Raw genomic sequence first — 27,191 nt, 5'->3', positions numbered from 1 at the left:
GTTGATAGAGAAGTTCTGTGAATATTCACACTACACTGTTCTCTTATACTTTATTTTCTTTGATAGTTTCGTTCACCTTCTAAATGATTACAAAAGTAAAATAAAAAAAAAGATTTGTTTCAAGACAAAATACTTTATTATGTTCTGATTTCAATTAAAACTTTATAATAAAATGGATAAAGCTCAACCATTGTTATACTACAATAACTGCACAAGGATGAAATGTCCTCATTGTAGTGAGAAAAGCGAACAAGATTTGAGCAGCAAACCTGTGCAACCTGTTATGCAATTCTATGAGGATTGGTGATAGCAAGCGAGAAGGGGATTGACCCTTTCCCCTAGTATTTCATGATATACGTATGCCTTGGTTCTGTAGGAACTCACTGACGTTTCTGGGCAATTCTCTTCCAGTTCAGGCTTCCACTCTTTTTTTTTTTTTTGTCACCAGATTGTCAAATACAACTTGATAATTTTGTTCATAATCCATAGTATTCTATAGAAATTTTACTCAGAAGTGTAGTGTTACACTTTGCAAGTGCTTACAAACACAGTACCTTAACCACTTTGTAGATAAAAAAATAATATATTTCCTTTATAACTATAACTTCTGAGACCAGCTATGGCTGTAGTATGAAGGTCTGATTTCATCTATGTTTTCTTTTGAAAAATCAAGGAATCTGAAACTTTAAGGTCTAAGTCTATATTTAATTCTTTTAAAAAAATTTTTAAAAATCTCAACTTTAACCTGTACATATTACAAAATTAATCACCTTTTGATTACACTTGGTATTAATAATTTTTTTTCATTTCGAAATATTCGCCTAATCTATAGAAGTTTTATAAGATAATTCAAAAAATTTTCTGTTAAACTCCAGTGATACTGAGAAAGCACGAAATGTAGAGATATTAGATGAGGATGTCCACTGCATTGCATTGTTTTGGTATCAATGAATGTTGTGATGGCTCAGGGCCAACTTACCCCATCATTCCTTGGCATAAGTCAAGGGAGGAAAAGTGACATTTTCTGTAGATCAAACTGACCAAGAACATCTGAGGAAAAAGTCTGATCTGGATTCAGTTTGGGGAGGGATACCAAGCCTTCAAGGAAACAAATCAGGAGTAATTAATTTACATGTGTATTTTACATGGAAGAAAACTCCAGCAGCTAACATCGATTGCAATGAATATTTCTTTTCGAAGCTGCACACAATAGCAATTTTTTTCTTCATTCTTATTTCTTGTATGTAACAAAGATTTCTGTAATTTTTTTTATCCCTCATCTTTACTATGCTATGCCATTAGGTATTAGGAAATTGTTTAACGATAAAAGTGATGTGAAAAATATATATCTTGCCTTCTAAAAAGATTTTAACAATTTTTTTTATTTACTTTCGGAAACATTTAAATAATTTTAGTGTTTACCTGATGTTACAGAATACAATAAATTAACTTATTGATATTAAAAAAATGAATAAAGTAAACATAATCACAAATAACAGAATATTTTATAAAAATTGCACATTGCGGTTATCTAATTGTTATAGAACTTTATAGGAGCTACGTAATATTAGCAGTTACGTAAAAGAAAATGCTCAATTGTTTTGATCAATACTTAAAGAAATAAAAAAAAAATCCATAGAAGTACATATTCACGAGTAGATAATTTCCAAGTCGATAATTCTGTATATTTTTTTTTAACGAGTGTGTGTTAATATTTTTTAATACTGGCTGACAAACTTTTTTGCCCTTCATTTCGAGTTTTAAGAAAAATTATAATTATTATAACCTTTTTCAAAAATTTATCTTTTATCAGCACACTATAAAGTAAGAAAATTTATTAACCAAGATTCTGAAATTGAAAGCAAAAATTGTAGAAGCTCGATAGTCAGACAGGAATGCTAGAAATTGGAACTGTGATCCCATTCATAATATATTTTAATTTTCTATAGAAATTTTCATTACTGTTCTATATATTGTTGCCTTATTTATTATTTTAAGGTTTATAGAAAACGTCCGTTCTCGTATTGTGAGCATACCAGCATTTGGGTGAAAATAACTAGAAAAATTTAACAATAACTACATTTTAAGTTTCGTTTTAAGTCATTCAATTTAGAAATCCTCTTCTGTGTTAATTCTATTATACTGTTTTAGTGCTAATGTAAAACAGCTGTGTCTTTGTAGTATTTTTAATTTTAAGTTATCTTGGTGAAGTGTAAATATTTGTCTTCTTGAATGACATTTTCAACTTGTTCTCTTCTTTTTCCTTTTCTCGTCTCTGATCCTGGCAAGCACCGGGATCAAGGCTGAGAGAGCTCCACAAGCCACCGACACCACTGCGAGTGTGTGATACAGCCAAGAGTAAGATCCCACTGTGTCTCTGAAATATCCTAAAACGAAATGAGAAACATATTCTGAAGACATTCTTAAAAGATTCCACAAATTTTTGATTTAAAATTAAATCCCAGAAAGATTATTTTAATAAATAATCCCAGCCGTTTTGGCTATCATTTTGCTCGCCCAGATCATTCACTTTTTTGGGTTGTTAATTGATTTATGGAAAATATTTTTTTTTTATTTTAGCTTGTTATTTAATAGAAATGAAAAACATGATTTCAATTGAATCAACAAACTGAAAATTAAAAAAATGTAGACATCAATAAATAAAAGCGGAAGTGGAAATCCTACTGTTATAGAGATAATGAGTGCAGTCGCGATTTAATGTTTTGATGGTTGAGTTTGAGTTCCACCATAATATTTAAGAACATTATGAATTGTTATGAGAACATGGGAAATTTCACATGTAGAATTGAATTTCATAATTCTTCTCATTTCTACATTTTCTTTACCATTGTTACTTGCAAATTCATCAGCCAATTCTGCCAAAGGAAGTTGATTGGCAATATCAAAAATTAAGTATCTATCTGTGAAATTTTCCAAAATAGAGCATGTAAAAACTCAAGAATTTTGTCTAAAGAGTTGGGCGGTGCACACGGAATCCGATATCGGGAACATAATTTTTCTTTGTTTTTTAACTTCATGTTCGAAATGTTATTGTGCTGACTGATATGTTGCTTACGTGACATAGAATGTTTGGAATTTTTTTTATTGTTATAATATTCATTATAGCGTTACATCTTTTCTATATTGTTATTTTCTGCGTCTCACATGTATGCGTTCTTCTTATAATTTTCAATGAAAAATTATTTATTTTAATATCTTGACAAAATCATTTTCCATATTTATTATTTTCTAGTTTTTAATATAAACAAATAATAATCGATAAGGGTAACACCGTCTTCCTTTTTCGAGTTACATGGAAGCAAGAGTTTATCTTTGTCTCATAAACTTCGTTGCCTGAGCTGGGTATCGTGCCTGCTCATCTTGAGCAGGCAGATACCCAGCTCATTGCAAGGTTGCAAAGTTGTGCACAAATCCCCCTTCTAAATCTGAAAGCTTTCTTGTTATATACGGCTATCTTGAAATCATTTATCTCACATTCAAGTTACATTACGGCTATCTTGATGGGAAAATTAAAATTACTTCATATATTTATGCTTCATTAATATAAATATTCTATATAGTTCGTATATAATATATATAATAATTATTCTACTAGAATCTTTATATATACATAAATATAATATGTGACAACACCTACAAACATGATCATGATTACACAGAATACAAGTAAATGGCGCTGTGTCATTTTAGCATAGGAATTAACTGTGCCTTTTATCTGAAAAATCAATAAGTGAGAATACCATATTAATGAAATTTTATTATATAGTGAATTCCTAATTCTAGAAGGAAAAAATCGCAATTTTTCTATTAAATCAAAGAAAATAAAATTAATAAAATAATTATAAAAGTAAAACTACTTAAAGAAAATTCAAACTTTAGATAAATATCTTACCTATCATCGGGCCATTAAGAAAACTGAGAGGACCGAACAGACAAAAACTTGAAGCCTGTCCCATTGTATGGTTTGCTGTGTCAAAAAATGCAAAAATTACCATTGGAAACACTGATATAAGCCCACTGGAAGAAACACCAAATACGAGAATGCCTCCCATCACGGTATAAATATCATGAGCCCATGCCATAAGCGAGCAGGAACAACCCATCAGTGTGAAAAAAACGACACAAAAATTTATTTTAGTTAGATAATTACAATCAGTTACCCAACCTAAGCCTAAACGACCTGCTATTTCTGCTATGGGTAAAACCATCAACAAATACACCTCCATGCTTCTGTCAACGTTTTTGTCCCTTGAGAAGTCTATCATGGTGGTCCAAAACATTACAAAAACGAACAAATGGAGACTGTGCGTTATTATAACAATCCAAAATGTTACGTCCAGAAAAATCTTTAAAGATTTGTTTGCGTTTGTTGCCCTTGTTGAACGTTGTTCATCAATTTGTAACACTTCTCTTTGATGAAATTGTTGATTGCATGGCAGCATGGATTCTAAAGATTTTGAATTAAAAATATTGAGAACCGGAAAAGTAATTTCTTCAGTTTCTGTCACTGGCTGCAATTGAGTCTTTGTAGGAAATGTTAAACTTCCACATGATATATTATTCACAAAATTACATGGAGGTGTGTGAATGTTACTGTCTTTGACACGATCACGGTCATTTGCACTTTTTAATGTTTGTTCTTGTGTATCTTTATTGCTTACTTCAGCTTTGTATTTAAATCTTTTCTTTGAATATGTATAATCATTTGATTGTTGCACATTTTCTTCACAATCCTTGTCTATCGATTTTGTTTTAATATCCACGCAAGGAATGAACTCTTCTTCAAAATAATTTTGAAATTGAATAATCGTTTTACTTGCAGTTATTTTAATTTCCTCTTTGTGATTCTGTTTTTGTTGTTTGATTTCTGAAGCCTTTACAAATTTATCCAACAATAGCTCTATTCCTTTCTTTCCCGTTTCTGAGTCCGCGTTTTCCGCTGAAATTTTGCACATATTAAAGTGACTTAAAGGACCTAACACCTTAGCATCGGTTCCATCTGTAGCGACTTCTGCGTGATCACACTCAGGACTGTTCAGTACTAAAGAAGCTACATCCTCACTTTCGGGACTATTTTGTATTTTTGAAATAATATTCTTCTCGCTCACCTTTACGACTTTTTCTTCTTTACCACCAGTGATATATGTCAGAGCATTATCTTCACCATCGAGAAAATGGACCGTTGTAGTTGCTCCTGTTTCTAACTGTTCTTTTGTGCACTCTTTAGATTTCACCGACTTGCTGGAAGTTCTATCAGGTGATAAAATGTTGATAATCATAACGATAGGCAAACTGTTCAGAACCATCGCTCCTATGATAAGAAACCCTCCGGATGTACCGTAATTTCGGAAGATCCACAAAAGAAGAGGAGGAGTGAAGACTGCCCCGATGCAAGCACCTGCTTGAGTCACTCCAAATGCTAGGGTGAGATGTTTTTTAAAATAAATCTTCACAATCATAGGCAAGAATGTGTTTAGAAAGGCAACGCCGAGTCCTGAAAGAGAGAAATATTTCAATGTAGGTAATATATACTGTAACAAGTAACGAATACCATAGCAAAATTTTGGCATTTTGAAGTAAATAAATTCTTTATAGTTTATGATTAGTTAACAAATGGAATCTATTAAAAGACGATATTCATTTCACGATCGACTGACCTAGTTTTATTAAAGAAGCTTGATACACGAGGAGCCTAAAGTGATCCTCCAATTTGCTGCAGAGTTTCTATGGGATCAGTCCATTTCAAATTTTAGAGAAAATCCCAATTTATCACTGATATATTCTGCATTCATCCCTGCCTTTTTCTCTTGGTTTCTTTTATCTTGCTTAATATTTGGACGGACTAAATTATTCTAATGCAGCACATATCAGTTTCCCTAAGAACTTCCTCTTATTTCTCTTTAATCAACAAATTAATAACATACGATAGATTTACCTAGTAGAAGAAAATACCCCTCCCCCCCCTTCTATATTACCTGAGAATTATGTGGATACGAGGAATTGAGAACGAGAATTTTCATACGCTTTGGTAATTTCCCTGTCGAAGCACCTCATTTACTCGCCGCTCTTGTCGATGCTCAGCTTTTTAAATTCAACTAGGTTTAAACTATCATTAAACATTGTTTGAACATAAAACAAATCAATCATGTACTTAATTTTAAAATCTTTATGCATTAAAATTTAACAAAAGTTTCGTACATCAAGTGAATGTAAAATAATAAGCGACAGTTTTGCAATTTTTATGAATCTATACGATTTACTGATCTTCTAGATTTAAAAAAAAAAAAAAAATTCAATTAAAGTGTGTCTATCTGTTAATGTGATATCCAGAAGAATCTATAATGTACACGAATAAAAGATTGCATACCAAAATACAATATTGAATAATACAAATATATCAGTAATTTCAAACCGCCAAAAGCGATAACAATAAATTTTGATACACAGGTTCAGCATCTGAAATAAAGATTCGTATAAATTTTCAACCAAATCTGTCGAGCGATCGACCATTTCTCGGTTCGTACTTCCTATTGCATATAAATGATGATAATACCTAAACGTAATGGCATAAAATAAGACACTATCTCCCATCTACTACCGCATCAAAATTTGGTGTAAATCGGTCTGCTAAAAAACGCACAAAACACGTATTCTCAAAATTCATTCAGCGAAAATGGTAGACTCATGCTAAAGATCTGCACTTTGTAACTATCATTAGATCTGCAATTTCTAATTACTTCTCATGGAACTAGTGAACGTTATGCAAGATATTTGTAACTTTATCCAAGATTCACGATTTTATGCGGGGAGAGGGGAATTATTGGAAGATATGCGGGAATATTTTGGGAAGACCATTCCCGTTCAATTTTATTTAAAGACTGAAAGAAATTACAAAACATTAACTCAAATGTAAAGCCATTTATCTTTGCCTACCAGCTAAAAGGAATTTTTTGCTTGTCTTAAGGCATTAATTGCTGCAATAGGCAAGATAATGGATTGAAAAAAGGATAAGCAATGCGCAAGAAATGTATTAGTTTTGGAAATGGATTTTTGCACCTCAATAGAATGAAAACATTTTTATTGTTTTGCATTTAATGAATTTAACCATGGCTCTCCTGTTGAAATGTTAAAAAGTATTAGGGAGCACGACTCTCTTAAACAATGAGATTTAATGAAAAATATGCCTTTATTTTGGTTACTTTATTTGATTTATATTATTATAAATTTTTCTAGTATTTATTATTAAAATATTTTTGGGCTTGAGATTAATTTAAAAATATGTTTCAAAAAATTTATTACATATAATTAATTTGATTTGTCGCTTGAAATGGTTAATTTATTTCATTCTGGTGTAAGATATGAGAATAAATCCCCTATAGTTTTGTTTCTGCGTAAATTTTGAAAAAAAAAAAAAAGGGGGGGGGGGAAATAAATTAGAACATAGGACAACCCATATACTTGCATAAAAAATCTGATAAATATGGAGATAAGTGTCTTTATCATGACCATAAAAGGGGTTAAAATATTGTAATGTTCCAATATATAAATTATTTGCTACAGATGGTTTTGCATTAAATTACGCGAAATCGTTGTTTTTTTTAATGAAACCTTTCAACAAATATTCTAAAAAATCTAAAAATGGCAATCTTATGGCAACCAACTGAGTTCATTATAAAACAATATTTATAACATTTGAAATATATTGTACATTTATGATGTAACAGAAATAGAATACTATACAGCAAAAGAATGAAATGTGTTAACTACGTTTATCAATTAAATTTCATATGTACTAGCCGCCCTTGGCTACCAGTTTATTCGCCCAGATTATTAGCTGCCAAATGATTTATGACATGCATTAAAAAAAAAGTCACTTGTGTATTTGATACGACTGAAAAGCATGAATTCCATTGAATCAACTTACTGCAAATTGAGATATTACGAAACAAAAGCGGAAATGAAAATCCTGCCACAGAGCTAATGATTGAGGAAAACATGCGATTGAATGTTTTGATGGATAAGTTTGAATTCCATCTAGCATTTAAACAGAGCGTTATAGATAATGGATTAAATTGAATTAGAAATTTTATTAAAACTGAGGGGAAAATTATACAGAAATAAAATTAATATCAATTAAAAGATTTTTTTCTTAATTTTTGAGTTAATACAAAGACTATTCATGTAAGATAATTCTTATAAAATAAATAAACATCAATTTCCAAAGGTAAATCAGAACGATTATTTATCTGGCGATGTTTAGGAGTAATTCTGAGCCTGATTAAACATGCTTTTTGAAACCAATTTCTTTTATATCTTCTTTCCTTCGATTGAAAATACTTTTTGATAAAACAGTGAACCATTACTCAAAAATTTCTAATAATATTTTGGAGCTCATTAATTGCTAACCGAAACACTGAGGTTGATAACACCTTCAATGAACCAGGCTGGTTGAACCAAATTCGCAAGCTGGCGTTTTTATATTTGACTGTTGCTATTCGACAAAATGTAATAAGAGCAATTCTTTTGCCTCATACATTATCGTTTTATATTTATGGATATATTGATAAGGGGGATAAATAATTGACGTTCGTGAGATTTTGTACCTGAACTCAGGAACAGAACCACTATAAGGAACTGTTAAAGCCACATCTTTATTTCCATACTTAAATTAGTTTAAATATATTTGTAAATAATTATTACACAAAAAAATCAATCATTAGTTTGCAATTTATTCTATTATTTGCAATCTTATTTATCTTTAATATTTCTGATGTCTTGAATAGATCGGTAATGTTATGAATGCAATTATTTAGAAAGAAAATCTTTCAAAGAGCGCCACCTGTTGAAGTGTAATTTCTGCTGAGCGGTTATGTGAAGGACTCGGGCAATTTTATAGAATGAAATGTTTAGGAAGAAACTGGAATTTTCTACTTTCATTTTCGCTAGATTATTTTAAAACAGCCATTTGCCTTCAGATGATCAAGAAGTCCAGAGTATAGAATTCAATTTAAGGATAGCATTATAATTGATAGTTTCATGTCGACGAGTTTCAACGAGTATTTTAAAGAAATAAACATTTTGAATAGCAATGTAATGTGAGTTTCATGAATATTTTTTAAAAATGGGATTCATAGTTTTAAAGTGAAGAAAATAATTACCATGAAGGACTCCTAATAAAACAATCACCACTGCAATATCTTCAGCAAAGAAGCAGGCTGATATTCCTGCAGCCGACAATATGCTTCCGAGAATCATCACTCCGTTCATTCCAAATCTCTCTGCAAAATATCCGACTAACGGTCCTGCAAATAACATATCACACTTTGAATACAGCGTCTTAAAAGTATAAGTATACAGTGGATAATAAAGGTCATAAAAAATAGAAAATTCGAAAAAGATTTCAAAGTAATTAAAAAAAATTTTTAATTCTGAAATTGACATCATTTAAACCTTTGGAATTATCTGATGAGGCACATATGTACGCGGAGAAAAATTTATTTCTAAAAATAGATAATACAGAAAACATTTAATTTTTAAATTCTTGTTTTAATTGCAATAGTAAAATGTTTAATGTCTCGTGATCGAGGGGAAAACAAGGTTGGTACTAATTAATATACCGGCCGCGTCGTCGGAATAAAACTCTAGAATTTTTATATAATTAAAAAAAATGTAATAATATGAAGGGCAAAGAAATAATGCCATGTTCCAAATGCCATCTGTATTTGCTTATCCATTGATAACGATTGGCTGCGGAAAAAATATATTATGCCCCAGAACAAGAATTGGCAATGTGCGGCTGTTTTGATGTAAAGTTGTTGCTCTCCAATTCCATACGAAAAATTAATAGTTTATCATAAAAACCCTTAAAAAATAAGAAAATATATTTTCAAGTACCTAATTTCTCAACAGCTTCTATTAACATATTCGTTCATTACAAATCGCTACGCTTAACATGATCGCAATGAGATAAATTTGAATTATTGTTTTGTTCTTAGAGATGATCATATTTATATTTCAGCCAATTGCATTTCATTTCTGTCTCACTAAACCGCCACCGTCTAGAGTGTAGACAATATGTCTAGACTCTGGACGTGTTGTCAATCAGTTGTCCTCGGATAACTCGGTCGACTTTACATTACATGTGTGTCATTAAATCGCTTGCTGTTTTTTGCGTGTCTATTCGTTGTTGTTTCAAGAATACGATTTAGAAGCAAATTATCTGGTCAAAGGTATGTACACGTATAATATAATAAAACCAGTAACAGAATTGGATTACATATCTGAGGATCGTGTTAATGAAGTAATAATGGTTAATAAATTGTTTGTCATTTTAGATAGCTAAGTACAATTTTAAAAAATCATCTTTTCAACTTTTCCGACAAAACATACCAGTTTGCTGATAAATATCTAACCTGTGACGCATGAAAAAATTGTTGTTGAAGAGCTCCAAAAAAGCAGCAAAAGTCAAGTTCCATGCTAAGTAACTGGGGGCAATCTTCCATGACGTAAATCTGGAAAGCTTTGCAGTGTCATTTGAAATAGCAAAAAAGGAAAACCTTTCACAGATAATGAGTACGTCAAAGATTTTTTTATACGTGCATCTGAAGAACTGTTTAGTGATTTAAAAAACAAAGCAGAAATTATGAAAAAAAAATGAGGATTTGAAATTATCTGCTAAACAGTACAAGATAGAAAAACCAAAAAATGTCTTCAAATGTAACACATATGCAAGTGGAAGACATTCAACTGGCTTCTGCCTTATCACTTGCTATAGATGAGTGTTGCGACATAAAAGACACGGCACAAGTTACCCTTTTCGTCAGGTATATGTCGTCTCAAGGTCCAAAAGGAGAATTGATAGGATTGCTACCGCACTCAGGGCAAACTCGTGAAGAAGATATAGCAAATACTGTGAAAAATTGCCTGGAAGACAATTGAATCGATATAAATAAAATCGTTTCTATAGCAAGTAATGGAGCCAGACGTTTGACAGGAATACATAGAAGGGTAACATCATTTCTTCAGAAAAAAAAAATTAACCACGAAATTCTAACGTTTCACTGCATAATTCATCAAAAAGCTCTTTGTGCTCAAACATTTCCAGCCGAATATAGCTGAGGTCACGAACATGATAATTAAGATTATTAACAGCTTCTTGGCAAAAGCACTCTAACATCATTCGTTTAAAGATTTCCTTGAAGAAATAGATAGCCAATTTTCTGACCTACTTCTGCACAATAAAGTGCGGTGGCTTTCCAGATGTAAAGTATTGCAACATTTTGCTTTGTGCTTGAGTCAAATAAAAACATTCCTCAATGAAAGAAACATTGAACATCCCGAATTGGAAGAAGACAAATGGCTGCAAAAATGAAACTTCATTGTAGACATCACAATGAAACTAAATGAATTAAATCTAAAACTGTAAGGAAAAGGCAACCCAGCCTACGCCTTGTTTGAAGAAGTAGTTTTTTTTTTCGAAAAAAAATTACTTCTTTTTGTCGAAGACATCGAGAGCTGTAAATTATTTCATTTTAAAAATCTGAAGCAAATCGCGATGAGACCAATGCAACTATTGACACGAATTACTTCAGCCTAACTTTTAAAAACATGAAGGATCGATCGAAGGATTGAGAGATTCGAGCAATTCAAATCAAACAAAAGTATTCTCGATTTCATAGTAAATCCTCTCAACACAAAAACAAATGAGATCAACATTGAGCCATTTGGAATTGATGCAATTGATGCTCATGTAATTTCTATTTGATACAATTTATCAAATGAAATTGCTACATTTGAAAACCAAAGATTTGTGGAAAGGCTTGTAGTGACAAATTCACAGATCAAAAGAGCAAGTTGGAAGAGTTGGAGATCCAGAAATGCACGCACATCGCGCCGCAGAAATGGGCAACTTTAAAAGAAAATCAATGAGTCGAGACCCTCATGTTCGACGCATGGAATAGTCTTCCAGAATGCTACAGTGAGGTGACGAAGTTGGCATATGGAGTGCTGACGATCTTCGGGTCGATATATTCGTACGAGCAAGCGGTCTCTTGCATGAATATAATAAAAAGTAAATTTAGAAGTTACTAACGAATAAAATTCTAGATTCGTGCTTGAAACTTAAAATAACAAGCTACAAGCCAGATTTAATCAAACTTTCAAAAGGCATGTAAAGTCAATGCTCCCATTGATGTAATTATCTATATTTGTTTTTTTTTTTTTATATATAAAGATTATTCAGTCTTTAATGCCGTTTATTTTAAATCAAAAACCAAATATATATAAGCAAATACTATAATATGAAATCGAAAAGTTTTAGTGCTCTTTAAAAACTGGGAAATTTTGTAAATTGTTGCTTTTAGCTCTTCCGTTTTAATAGGTTGCCGACCCTTGCCCCATAAAATTGCTACCCTCGCCACAATACTTTTTTCCGTCAAACAACATCATATAACTTGACGTTCTTTTCGGAAGTGCTGAATATGACATCAACGAATTGCTTTTCCCATCCTCTTGCTAGAATACAAAAGGAATGAAAGAAAATATTCAATTTATTGTATATTGAGCCTTCATTTTTCCTGAGTGTCTATGGTCTCTTAGATTAAGTACAAGTTAAATAATTTTTTTTATTAATTATATAAAAAATAAAAAGGAAAATTAAATGATGATTTTGAAGTCAAGCTTAAGATGTGTGATTCTGAACAAGTAGTCACAATGAAACGTTTTTCGTATAAGTAATTAATATATAATTATAGTTTTAGTTTTTTGTCACAAGAGACATTCTTGGCCTAAACTGAGCTAGAATTATTTTTAAATTGGCAAATATGAATTTGAGATATCGGAATTCCTTCTTCTAAATATTTAAGCTTCTCATTTTCTCAGATATGAATAGAATTAATCAGAACTGTAAATAGCAAAAATTTAGTCGCATTCAATATTGATTAGTTTTCGTTTTCGTAAAATAGCAAATTAGAAGAATTTTCATCGATATTCTTATTGAACAAATGTATTACTAAAATTCTGAAATAAAAAGATTTCTTAATACAGTTTGATTTGGATATTTTGAAATTTTCGGTTTTCTTTTCCTTTATGAACAAACAATAATAATAGAAAGTGCCCAATAAAAATTTGTTTTCAATGTACGAATGAAAATTTCCATTCTAGTCTGAATTCGTTAGTAAAATTGTGCGGATAACAAATTTCACGCATTTTCTAAAAAAATTCTTGGCCTATATTTCTGAGCATTCCAAAGATTTTTTTATTCGAATTTATTGGCATTTTAACAAATTTATGTCTTGTGTAAAATAGAAAAAAAAAAGAGTATTTTAAAGAGTGCACGACTCTTTGCATCTTAAGACTAAGATGGATTATTATTATTTTTTTTTTGAATTACATAGAAAAATTGAATAGAGAAAAAAAAGAAAGAAAACAGGATCAATAACTATCAAATTAGCGTTACGTCATTGTTTAAATAAATAATTAGTGACATACTATTGTAATCAAAATATATCAGGAATGCTTTAATGAAACGAAAAAAAAAAAGTCTCAGTTTATTTGTTAATTTTTATTAAGTATGCTTTAAAGTTATATCCTCTGATTGCAATGCACTTCTGCCAATATTTCTGCCACTTATGCAATGCATTTCTGCCAATTCCACTTTTAAGTGCCATTAGCTTCATTCTTGAACCATTTCTCTCTATATATATATAAATATAAAAAATAGACCTACGCTTTATTATTTGCAACAGTGCGTTTTAAAAAGAAATCATCGTGGAACATATGAACCCGTCGTTGTTTATGGAACAGATTGGAAGATTTTGGAATAATTCAAAAAGTGACATTCTGCTAACTAAACGATTTTCTAAAGTTGTTTCATGGAACTAAATGATATAATAACTTATTCAATACTGCCTTTAACTTTTAACAGATGATCACTAAGCAACAATTATCTGGCCAGATAAACACATTGCTAATTTATCAAAACAGGTTATCCATTGTGGATAAATTCTGCTATGAAGAATTCTCTACCACCATTAAACATTTTGTATTCTTCAAACAGTAATTAAATAGTTGCGTTAAAAATAACTGTTATTTTAAAAATGAATTTTATTTTGATTAATTACATTCACCACTTTGGATAATCGTCAAAGTTAATTTTTTTTTTACAAAGTACACCCACATGTATCCGGTTTGCGAATATCGGACTTCTGCACTATCCGAAATTTTAAAAAATTAAGAATTCTTACCATAAATAAAACGCTTATAAAATTTACTTGAAGAGCTGACGAGTGTTGAAAAGCAGTTGAATTGAAATGGATATACAACTTACTTATAAGAAAGAATTTTCAAGTTCCGAAACATACCAGTTGTGCTTCGCATCAGAGTGATAGTAAACGTTGGATAGCCAGCCAGGTTTCTGCCGACGTGGTACCGATCCAGGATCTCTACAAAAATCAGACCGCCGACTTTCATCGGTATCAGAATCAATAAATTCATGCACCCACAGGCCAAGGCTACAGCCCAGCTGATCTTGCTGTCGAACTTGATGATTTTCATCCTACGTGTCATCCTCGTTCTGAAATTTTAAAAATTGAAAAGCAGTAAGATTTCTTTTTTAATGAAAATTCGAAAATCGAAAATACTAATTATATCATTACTTATCTTTGAAAGAATGAATAATAATATGTATTGAATATAGAATATTGATTACAATTAAGTTTTGACTTATTATAAATATTTATTAACTAGAAAGTAGATTTTCATGGTCGCATTTTAAAAGTAATTAATTTGAAATCAGAGGTAAAATTACTAAAATTGGTTTATCTTTATGCAATAATTCAAATAACATTTCCATTATGCATATAAAGAAATAATGATTTTAAAAACATATATCAGAGTTATCTTCTTTAAATGGACGAGAAAAACCCCAAGCAAACAAACACAAAAATTTATGGTGGAATGGAGAGCATTATGATCCATGCAGTGCAAGCAAGAGGACGTATCGTTTTGGCAACATTTCTTTAAAGATCATATTTCACACAAAACAAACACAAAACGCGAAGACAAGACAAGACATTAACGCGCGCACACCTTAACAGAACAGCATCTCATCTCTTCAAAACAATCGCATTGCACTATGGGATGCGTACCTAATCAGGCATCGCTATCTAGAGGAAAGATAGAGTAATGCAGCTCATTCAAATTAAAATTATATTACAATATATTTACAGCATACAAGTCAACCTTCACGTTAAAAATCTTTTCAAATATGTTTCTTTCTGTGTAATGCTTAAATAACATAAAACATTTCTATGCAAGATATAGATATTCATAAAAATCTAATAGTCAAATTTTTAGACAGTTAAAAGACTCTCCCTCTCTCTCTTTCTTGCGTATGAGAAAACGTTTGTTTTTATTGGAAAAACAATAAAAGCTAGGAAACATTCGTAGCATTTTGAGATTTATTTTTGGTTCTCAAGTCACTTAATGGCACAGAGAAAACTGAAAGGTTATTTTTTTCTCGTATAACGCATTGTATTATCGATTGGAAATATTGTTTTTCCCTCATATAGGGTTGCAGTAGATCTCTGACCTCCAGACCCTGTACTTAGAAAATCTTTCCTTCACGCTCCACATTGAGGTTTAGAAAAGGAACGTCCGAATTAAAATTTCTGCACATATCAATCAAAAAATTTCAAAGAAGTTGCTTGCAAAAAGATATATTTCGTTTACTCAGAACGCATTTTTGACCTAGGCTGTCTGGTAAAATATTTTTGAAGATATGGAAAATCTTTTTTGATCTTTCGGGATCATGACATTTTTTATCTGACAAATATTAGAAAAAAGTTTCTAACTGGCCTTGAAACATTGTTAGAAATAATATCGGTAATACATTTTGTACTAATATAAATATTTCTAATTATTTTTAACTATGCTTATAAATTATAATTAATGTTTAAATGAAGTGCTACAGTCATTAATTTGTTGCTTAGATTTTAAATAAGAGCTAAATATGTACTTAAAGGATAAAATTATGAAATTAAAAATATAAAGCATCTAACATATTTTTAACCATGTTCCTATATTTAAATACATACAAGAAAAAAAAACAGAACATATATTTTTCACTATGAAAAATTTAAAAATATGTAAGGTTTTTAAATTGTTTAGCAATTTTTCATTTAATTCATCTACCTATAAAATGCATTTCATAAAAGTCTTGTCCATAATTTAATGCATCCCTGAAAACATAATAGTGTGCAGAATAAAATCAAATTAATCTAAGTTTTGAAAAGTCTAACTGTTGCAATTTAAAGACTATTAATAAATCATGTTACTTTTTTCTTGAATTATTATAGATAATTTCTAAATACTACTATATTTTACACAATGAAGTCAAATATAACAAATTTATTTTTAATTATAAAATCCAGCTATTTAAACATATATTCGAAATACTTAAGGAAAATATGTATTGTTGCAAGGGGGAGGGGTGCTTTTAAATTAATGGAAAAGTAAGAAAAATAATAATACATTTTATAATCGAAATTTAAGTAACGAAAACTAACTAAATTTTATAATCGAGATTCGTATTTAAAATTTTGATGAAACATTGAAAATCATCACAATAAAAAATAACTTTTTTTGCAATAATGAAATAAATTTGTTAAAGCTAAGGGAAGCAATCGAGTGGCAACTGAATTCGCAACTTTAAATCCTATGTACAATATTTATTTATTTGAAATTTAAGACAGGACAAAAAAAATATTTGTGTTATAATATTTTCGAAAATTATCACAAAAATATTGTTTACCTCATAAATAACTAAAATTCTGTTTAAAAGTTGCAAAAGAAATTCTGCAAGATGCACATTTTCTCTTTCTATAATTTGTTTGTATGAATTTGGTAACACTAGGTGAAGCAATCTGCTATGAAAATTACCAAAAGATGCGATCAGATGTATTCGCCTTTATTAGTAATAAAAAGAGTGCTCGGAACAATGCTCCCCTTATAATTTACAATCACGTTGCCATTCCATCCAATAAAAATACTGAATGCATTTATTTTTGTGAAAAATTTCATGACAATAATTGGAAATTTTGGAAGTAGCAGAATTTTGGACTATCAAAATGATCGTAAGAATTTTTTTTTTATATTATCGGATAATAGTATCTGAAGTTTGAGCCAGAAAGCATTAAAATTTTCAACAAGGAAAGAAGTCATTATTTTTGACGACTCAACGACTAAATCTGTTAGAAGTCTGTCTTTTTCATTTGTTGTTTTTTACATTAAATGGGCAAAATGATAAAATCTAAGATATTTCTCAATTACAATTAGTTTCGTGTAGTTAATAATAATTTAATTTTGAAAAACAGAAAGCACATATCTATGTTCACGAAATCTGTCCTTTTTGCTTTCCCATATACGGAGCACACAAAGAAAAAGTATTGCAATCAACCAAAAATTCAAACTCGATATTTTGACAATATTTTACGTTTCAAAGATCCCATTACCTGAGAAAAACATTTTTAAAATTTTGTCTATCTGTCTTTAAACAAGATAATTCAACAACGCTTTACTTGGAAAGATAAACTTTGAAATATGGACTTTACACGAAATTTCTAGATTTCTGTCAATCTATCCCAAGAAAACGTCTGTCTCACTGTTGAAGTGCAAATGACAAGTCGTACAGAACCAGATAAATAAAATTTGGCATACATGTTTGGCATTTAGAATGAAGATTCTTACCAAATTTTAAATACAATCTGCCAAATACACGTAAATGTGTATTCTTCGTATACATGTAAATGCAATAACTCAAAAACGCAATGATTTAAATAAATCAAATTTGGTATGTGACCTTTTGGCTACAATTTTAATTATTTTTTTTTTGTTTTAATTCGTCAGAAAAAAGGTGTCATATTCGATTTAGTAAATTTAAATATTAATCGAATACTCGGGTTAATCGCCAATCAATAGCCAAAGATCTATAATGTTTAACTATTCTTTATCCATGCCAGGCAAGGCATTCACAACCTTATCCAAGGTAAACCATTCATGCGGCGGAGAAAGAAAACAACACCATTATTAGGAAGTACGCGAGGAAGTTTTGTGGTGGCCACTCTCGCTGGTTCTCGTTTCAGTAAGGAAATAAACATTTCAATGCGATGCTTCATAAAAAGAATTTCGCTAATCATGAAACAAATATTGAAATATATTATTTTTATAAATCCCCTAGATAACTAAAGTTCTTTTTTCATAATTTGATTTTATTTTTATTCAGAATAATAATCAATATAGAACTTTCTCATCATAAAAATGTTCCATTTCTTTTCGAAAGGTAATTTTTCTATATATTTTTATTTCATCATAACTTATGAAATATCTCATAGTATGGTTAGAAAGAATTTCAACTTTCCACAGCATATAATTTTTTCATCAAGAAAAATAACTCACATTGCGTCTTATTACTTTAATAAAATAATATTAAAAGAATCGAATATGCAAATAAAAGCATCCTAATCATTAAATCCTAGAGAATTCAGAACGTGCATGTTTTCGTAACATCATTTTAGTAATTTTGAATAAAATACTTGACGATAATGAATAATAAAACAATGAAAAAACATTAAAAGCAAAAATATGTTACAATAATATCGCAAGAAATTTGATACTCACTTTGCAGCCGTATCGTTTAGATATACTAGTGAAATGAGGATAAATATAGCACTATGATTCTAGCAACATATGCTTATCGTTTATTTTGAATGTTTATGTAAACTGCCAGTGAGAAGTAGCGATGGTAAGCATCAAGGTTACTTGAGAGTATCTTAATTTTGGAACAGTGTAAGTGTATGCTGAAGAGTGCGGATTTCGAACTCTTGTTTTGTGCTACAATTGTTTCTAACACTTCATACGTATTTTTTTAATTACTCCTGTATTTACATTTGTGTAAGACCTTTTATAAAAACTTAGGAGCTGAAAACGAAGCAAGAAAATATTTATGGCTAAAAATGTATAAATAACAATTTTAAAATCAATTAATAAGTTTTTTTTATCATAACAGTGTCTAGCTCTGCTAAAAACTTGTATTGCGCAATTGCCAAAATTCTGTTCCTGAAACCAACATTATTATATGTCATGTGAATTCGAATTTTCGTTCAAATACTTTCATTCGGCAAATAAAATATAAAGAGAACGCAAATAGAATGACAGCTGTAATAAATGACAGGAAAAATTCGTTTGTACATCGAAAAATCTCGTTTGTACCATGCAGTTTTTAATTTAGAATAAAATTTCAAATGTTGAAGTTGAAACCCATATTATTTCGTAAAATATTAATTTTCAATTCCTTGTTGTATGATGCATCAATTAAATGTTAAAATTTAAAAGGAATTGTGTGGAAACTAATGATTTATTCGTCACTGAATTGTGACAAAGCTAGAAGGGAGACATATATCCTGCCCAAATTGCAATTTTGGAAATTACTTTTACAAAAATGAAATTTGGGTTACTTGAACCTACATTCAATTTTTTTTTCTATTTCACTACGCCATTTTTTTTTTTTTTTTTTTTTTTTGCATCGAATATGAGTTTGCGATATAAGTCCACTTTGCACATTTTGTAACTCGAAACGATGGTGTTCCATTCCTTGCGTGTCTTTCTTTATTCAAGTGCAGGAAATGACACATATTTATTCAGTGTTTCTTTATATGGAATATTTTAAAAGCAATCTTAACGGATGCTGATGTGATATTTCTTCAACGAATTAATGGAACTGTTTCCAGGTTTTCTGTGAAGCAGGTCTTACAGTATTCCTCTTTAGAACTCTTGCTCATACATTTTAAACTAAACAATTTTTTAATTTTTTTAAAAAAATTTTCATTATTTTAACTGATATTAGTACTGAAATGTTCTTTGAATAAGTTCAATAATTTAAATTATTAATGTTTATCAATGACGTTGAAATAAATAGCAAAGGTGGAAGTGTATACTTATAAACAGTAGTTTTTGTGTATACCTGCGGAGACTAGATAAACCTACCGCACTTACAATCAGGAAATTTGGAACAAAGGTAGTCGCAGTGGTGACTCAAAGCACCTTAAAGTTTACAATTTTCTGTTGAAAAATTTTAATTTGATATTTTATATCGTTTTGAATGACTTTTCTCATATATTTGCTCGTAATATCTTTTCTAATAAGTGTAGAAAAAGTGTACCAATGACGAGAGCAAGAAATTGTTTTTCTTTAGAAGTAAATAATTTTAATTCATTTCTTTAGAAACAAGAAATTTAGTCACTTGCGTCAGTTGCAAATTACTGATTCTGAGAAATTTCTAAAAATTAATCACTTATCAGAAAAATTTCAAAAAAATGGGATTAAAATTTCTACATCCGACATTATAAACCTTGTTTATTTCTAATTCTTTCATGTCAATAATCAAACATTTATTTCCCTAAAGTTTAAAACAAGAAAGATCTAACTTCATCTTTAATTTTTAATTAATCATTTCTTGATTAGTTTAAGGATTTTCTTTAATCATATAATTCTAAATTTTCTTTAAAATTTAATTTGTTTTTATCTTTAATTTTTTGTCTAATAATATCATTTGAAAAAAAAATTCCTCATTTCGTTGCCTCTTACACTCTGTGTTTTGAGCATCTTCCGAACGGTTTCAATTTATATCTTCTGTGCAAAAAATAATTCATAAACGACATCATTTGTACAAACAAACATACACACACAAAAATATATAAAAAAATCTTCACCATTTTTTGACTTCGTTCCAAACGATTTGCTTTATATTGTTGTTATTTTGATTTCTCAGACATACATCCTGTTACGGAGCACTTAAAGATAATACTAGCTAAATAATAAAGGTTTTTCCAAAAATTACCTATTTCTATTTTTTAATAAATAAACGAACCATTTCAATATTATCTATATGTCTCTTATACATTTCTCAAAATACGCGTTATTTAGTTATAAGATTCGGCAGCTATTACAGTATTTTTTTTCCTCTATGAATGCAAACGATTATTAAAATAAATGTAAATAAACTTCCATACAACAGTAATTCAATTTAGAAGTCTTTTTTGGAAAAGTGTAGTTATTTTGGAAGGCAAAAGCAGCTTTTCCAATAAATATTCTTTTTTTTATATATAAATAAATTTTTCATCTGTGGATCTATTGAGCATTTCAAAGAATTTCAATAGTTATTTGCTGCTGTTATTGAAATTTAACAATTATTTCGACTATTTATCTTTATCATTTAAACGTGAATCTTAGTCATGCAGTAAAATATTATCCAAATAATATAAGAAGACAAATTCAACTGGCAAATGAATCAGTTGAAATCATAATGTTTTGAAAAGCGTTCAGGAAGAAGGAGTAGATTATTCTAACACACTTGATATATACGAAGGACATGAAGATATCGTTATTAGAATCACGACTGATATTTGTGAGTTTTGTTGTCCTATCTTTCGAAAAATAAAATAAATCCGATAAGTATACAAAAGGCTGTCATGATGGCAAGATGCATTTGCTGATGTTATCGAAATCTCGCGAATTGTTGAAAGCCTTTTATGCTCCATCAACTGCATATTGTTACATTGGTTTTCGGGTCTTCGGAAACAGAAATAGATATTTGAAGTGGAATTTGACGTTATTACTTCAAAATCTATAGTCGAATATATTACCACATTTCACCTTTATATAGCAGAAAGAAGTTGTGGTGAATCGCATATAAGCCAGTAACAGCACTTCTGCCTGAACAGCTGTTGTAGCAAAATCGGTATGTTACTGGACTGCTAACCCAAAGGTCCCAGGTTCTATCCTCACGCGTCTCATTCCGCACATTGTTGACCTGGAAGAATTCCCAGAATAAACAAAATTAACATTTGGTATAAAACCTGTTAAACATAATACGATACATTTTATTGAAACAACCGGTCCGCCTTTCCATAGTAAACCTAGAAGGCTAAATACAGAAATGTATGACGCCTTCAATAAAGAGTTTCAGTTCATGATGGATCCTAGGCATATGCCGACCATCAAAATCACCTTGGTCATCTCCCCTTCATGTCGTTACCAAAACCTCTTGCAGCATTCGTCCTGTTGGTGATTATAGGAGATTGAATGCCTGTACTGTATCGGACCGTTATACCATACCCCATATCCAGGATTTTTCCAATGCACTCCACGGAAAAAATATTTTTTCAAAACTTGATATAGTCCGTGCTTATTTTCACATACCAGTCCATCCGGATCGTATACAAAAAACCGCAGTTTGTACACCATTTGGACAGTTTGAATTCCCATTCTTAAATTTTGGACTATGTGGGGCAGCACAAACTTTTCAGCGATTCATGAATGAAATCCTGGGAGATATTAAATTTTGCTATGTTTATTTCGATGATATTTTAATATTTAGTTCCAGTCAAGAAGAGCATAAAGCTCATTTACGAATCGTACTAGAGAGATTAAATACATATGGACTAACCATAAATGTTTCAAAATGCATATTTGGCGTCTCAGAAATTCCTTTCTTAGGTCATTTAATTACTAGTTCGGGAACCAAACCTTTACCCCATAAAGTTGAACCGATTCTTAAGTATCCACAACCAAAAACAGTTAAAGATCTTCAAAGATTTTTAGGTTTTTTAAATTTCTTCCGTAGATTTTTACCGAACATAGCAAAACATCAGGTTCATTTAACTTCATATTTAAAAGGCGCGAAAAAGAATGATAAAACGAAATTGGACTGGTCAGATAAAGAGGAAGAAGAATTTCAAAATTGTAAACAATTAATTGCAAATGCTGTTTTATTGGCACATCCAAAACCGGATGCCACATTAATTTTACAAGTCGACGCTTCAGACTTTGCAATCGGAGGGACATTGTCTCAATTAGTAGATGAAGAATTGTGACCACCCGCATTCTTTTCTCGGAAACTCTCCCCAGCAGAAAGAAACTATAGCGCTTACGACAGAGAGTTATTAGAATCTTATGCTGCCATCAAACACTTTAGGCATATGCTTGAAGCTAGAAATTTCTCTTTGTTTACAGATCATAAGCCGTTAACATACGCTTTCCAACAACGCTTGGACAAATGCTCTCCGAGACAGGCTAGACAATTAGATTTTATATCTCAGTTTACCACCGATATTCACCACATAAAAGGCTCTGAGAATATATTAGCAGATGCACTTTCGAGGATAAACGCAATAAACATGCCAAATCCCATAGATTATAACGAAATTGCACAAGCACAACAAATTGATTCTGAATTAAAAAATTTAATCGATAATTCTGCAACATTACAATTTAAAAGAATTGCTTTTCCAAATTGCGAAACTCCCATTTATTGTGATGTATCAACAGGTACAGCTCGACCTTATATTCCTGAATCATTTCGTCAACAAATTTTTGCATCATTACATAATTTATCTCATCCTAGCATTCGCAGCACTTCAAAATTAATTCGATCACTTTTTATTTGGCCTTCCATTCGAAAAGATTGTAACAATTGGGCTAAACATTGCATCCCGTGTCAAAAATCGAAAGTAATTTCCCATACTAAAACCCCAGTAGGAAAATTTGTAGACCAATCACAGAGGTTCGAACATGTGCACCTGGACCTTGTAGGCCCTCTACCTCCTTCTCAAGGAAACTATTATTGTTTAACAATGATAGATAGGTTCACGAGATGGCCAGAAGCCGTACCAATTCCAGACATGACAGCACAGACAGTAGCACAAAATTTTTTTAAGCACTGGATAGCCAGATTTGGTTGTCCCGTAAGAATTACTACTGACCAAGGCAGACAGTTTGAGAGTGATTTGTTCCGTGCTCTCTCTCAGCTACTAGGAATTAAAAGGATCAGATCTTCTCCTTATCATCCTCAGGCCAATGGCTTGATCGAAGAGTTCCACCGCCCATTAAAGGCAGCTTTGAAAGCCTACAACACAGATCAGTGGTCTGCAGCACTGCCCACCTTGTTACTCGGATTCCGGTCTGTCTTCAAAGAGGATCTACAAGCGACGACAGCTGAGCTGGTATATGGCAAGTCTCTGCGACTACCGGGAGAATTTTTCGATCCAACACCCGGAGAAGCATCACCCAAGCAACTCGTGGAGGACTTAAAACGTCATTTTGCAACGATGGGACCAGTTCCAACGTCCTGTCATGGCCAAAGAACAATCTTTGTGCATCCTCATCTCAACGTGTGTTCACATGTATTTGTGAGACATGACGGTGTACGCTAACCCCTACAAGCACCATATGATGGACCGTACAAAGTTCTTGTCAGGCGACAAAAAACGTTTGATCTCAAGATCAAGGGAGCTTCCCATACCATCTCTATAGACCGTCTGAAACCTGCTTTTATAATTCCTTCTGAGTGTTCCAGTATACCACCAGCCAAGCAAGAAGCAAGTTCCACTACTAAGTGTACCAAAACACTTCCAGCTGAGACATCCATCGTCGTTCCAGCAAGGCAAACAACTCGCTCAGGGCGACAAGTTCGACCCCCACGTCGTTATGTCCATTTCCAATGAGACTGCGGAGGGAGTGTGCAGCGGCCAAACAGGCGATAAATGACTGTTTGTTTCGCCAACTGGCGATAAGCTTCAATCATACCTAAGGAGATGAACTTTGCTCTCCAACGAATACGAGTGACTGACTTCCTGCCTTTGCCAGCTGGCTTAGTACTTCTGCCTCATGCTGGTCGATGGAATTACGGTATCATCTTCTATATTTGTTAATTTAATTTGTAATTAAAATTTATTTTTGTTAGTTACATGGCTGGCAGTTTTCATTAAGTAAAAATGTTTTAATACTTTAAATTAAAGTAAATTTGGCAATGCGTGTTAAACCAGGCACCAAAAAGTCAAATATTGGCTATGGTGAGGAGCTTTATACATTTTATTCCAGTGTAGCCAATGCAGTGTTCATGTCAAACATAATGTTAGTGAGGCAGAAATGACACAATCATTTTCAAAAGAACGATTCCCATTCTATACGGGTATAATATGTTTTTTTAGGGTTGAAAGGAAACACTTTTTTGTAAGCTTTGCATTTTCGATCATCATAAATTAATCATAAGATCAGACGTTTCATAAAGTTTGCTTCGTGTTAAGCAAGCTTGCTTTTACACATGGGCAATTTCATGTTAGTTTACCAGGACCATACAATTTGAAAATGTTACAGCGATTTCTCTAACAAAAGAGGCATTCTTTGTTTATAGAAAAGTTCTGTAAGCATTCACACAACCCTTAATGAAGTAGCTCATTATGTTGTTTATATTTTGATTTGAGTTTGTATTAATTTATTAAATGGCTGTTATTTTACAGAGTGTAGGATACATCTATTCATTTTGGTTATTTACGTAATTACAAGCATATTCTTAATCTGGGAATCGTCGCTACACTTTTTTCTCATACTTAATTCATTTGATAATTTCATTTATTTGTTTAATTTGTTTTCGCAATACCTTCATACAATTAAAACGACCATTCTCAAGCCTCCCAAAAATTGGTAAAGGATTGATACCCAGAACTGAATATCAAAAGGTAATGATTTTGGGATTTTTTTTTTTTTGAATTAGCAAGATTGGCTCTTTTATAATTTTGCTACGATATATGTAGCACACGCATAATTTAGATTTAATTAAATAATGTCTTTTTAGAGGTATCTTTAAATTTTCTTCATTATACATTTTCGTAATTTTCTTTGTTAGTTTCATTCGTCTTCTAAATTCTTACAAAATATCAAGAAGAAAGTATTTTTAAGCCCAAAGTACTTCATTAATTACTAATTTGAATTTGGGATTCATAAAAAAATTAATTAACTCAGTCATAATTATATTTTATTATAAAGGACGGAGTACCATTTTCATAGCGAGCGAAGCGCATAGGGTTTGCGTTGTAAACCTGGGAGGATACTGTACAATCAATCGCCTTTTTGAGGATTTGATGAGTTTCAGTTAGCAGGGACCAGGGCCAACGCATCTTCGTTTTTTTTATAATACACTTTTATCTCTTTTCTGTTGAAACTGAAATTTGTTTCTGAGGAATTCTCTTTGAACTCAAGTTTTTATTCTTACCTTGTCTTCAAATCGTCAAATGGATCTTTGAAACTTGCTTCAGAATCCATTGTTCTGTATAGAAATCCTTCTCAAAGTGCAAAGTTGCACTTGAAAGTGTTTACAAACACTCTGGTGAATGTAACTTAATCACTTTATAGATTAACAAATAAACTCTTTTCTTTATAATTTCCCCTTCAATTTTTTGGCAGTTGTCTGAAGTTCCGATTTCTTTCATGATATCTCTTCACAAATTAGCATATTTAATTAATGTTTCTTAAACTTTAAGGCCTAAATCAATGTTTATTTTTTTGAAGTTGTGTTATGAAACGGCAACTTTAACTCGTTATATTACAAAATTAATCATCCTTTGATTGCAAATGGCGTAAATCATTTTTTTTGCAAATATTTGTACTATCTATAGATGTACTCGAAATTATTTTATGATTGAAAATCCAATAGTTCTGAAAAAGATCGGAATGTAGAGATTTTCGTTAGATGAGGACTTCCACTGCATTGCATTGTTTTGGTATCAATGAATGTTGTGATGGCTCAGGGCCAACTTACCCCATCATTCCTTGGCATAAGTCAAGGGAGGAAAAGTGACATTTTCTGTAGATCAAACTGACCAAGAACATCTGAGGAAAAAGTCTGATCTGGATTCAGTTTGGGGAGGGATACCAAGCCTTCAAGGAAACAAATCAGGAGTAATTAATTTACATGTGTATTTTACATGGAAGAAAACTCCAGCAGCTGACATCGATTGCAGCGAATATTTTCTACTAGTTGAGTAATACATTTTTTACTATTTAAGTACCACATTATAGCAATGTGTTTCGTTGGTTTTAGTAAATAGAATAGCCGTAGGAGAGAATCCATAACTTTCTTCTTCCTCAGCTTTGCCGTGGCACGCCTTCAGGTAGCAAACCACTGTTTGACGATAAAAGTAATGTGTAAAATATAAAACTTGCCTTCACATAAGATTTTAACAAATTTTTTTATTTACTTTCAGAAAAGCTTGAAAGAATTTTATTGTTTCCCTGTTGTTATAGAATAAGATATATTAAGTTATTAATATTAAAAAAAT

The 27,191-nt window shown here is 31.1% G+C and overlaps 1 protein-coding gene across 3 annotated transcripts; it reads right to left on the bottom strand.

Moving 5' to 3' along the window:
• Nucleotides 1-1,486: 1,486 nt before the first annotated feature.
• Nucleotides 1,487-26,266, bottom strand: LOC129955378 (monocarboxylate transporter 4-like). Of its 3 annotated transcripts, none has more exons than XM_056068218.1 (5): nt 26,126-26,266; nt 14,382-14,593; nt 9,180-9,323; nt 3,914-5,515; nt 1,487-2,387 (listed from the first exon to the last, which is right to left on the bottom strand). In XM_056068218.1, exons 1-5 carry the CDS (start codon nt 26,173-26,175, stop codon nt 2,242-2,244), a joined length of 2,154 nt encoding a protein of 717 aa, XP_055924193.1. In that variant the 5' UTR covers nt 26,176-26,266; the 3' UTR covers nt 1,487-2,241. The 3 variants fall into 3 exon arrangements, with proteins under 3 accessions (XP_055924193.1, XP_055924195.1, XP_055924194.1); XM_056068220.1 differs by having other exon boundaries at nt 5,130-5,515; XM_056068219.1 differs by lacking the exon at nt 26,126-26,266 and adding an exon at nt 16,832-18,278.
• Nucleotides 26,267-27,191: the final 925 nt, after the last annotated feature.

The sequence above is a fragment of the Argiope bruennichi genome, chromosome 2 (assembly GCF_947563725.1).
Source record: "Argiope bruennichi chromosome 2, qqArgBrue1.1, whole genome shotgun sequence".
NCBI classification, from domain to species: domain Eukaryota; kingdom Metazoa; phylum Arthropoda; class Arachnida; order Araneae; family Araneidae; genus Argiope; species Argiope bruennichi.
Note: the sequence above shows the minus strand (reverse complement) of the source record. Positions and strands in the feature narration are given on the sequence as shown.

Excerpts from the sequence above, each read along its gene's own strand:
- LOC129955378 (XM_056068218.1), bottom strand. The coding sequence starts at position 26,175 with ATGGATTCTGAAGCAAGTTTCAAAGATCCATTTGACGATTTGAAGACA. Across the intron at positions 14,594-26,125 it reads TTTGACGATTTGAAGACAAG|AACGAGGATGACACGTAGGA; the intron begins GTAAGAATAAAA and ends TTAAAATTTCAG. Across the intron at positions 2,388-3,913 it reads TCTTAATGGCCCGATGATAG|GATATTTCAGAGACACAGTG; the intron begins GTAAGATATTTA and ends ATTTCGTTTTAG.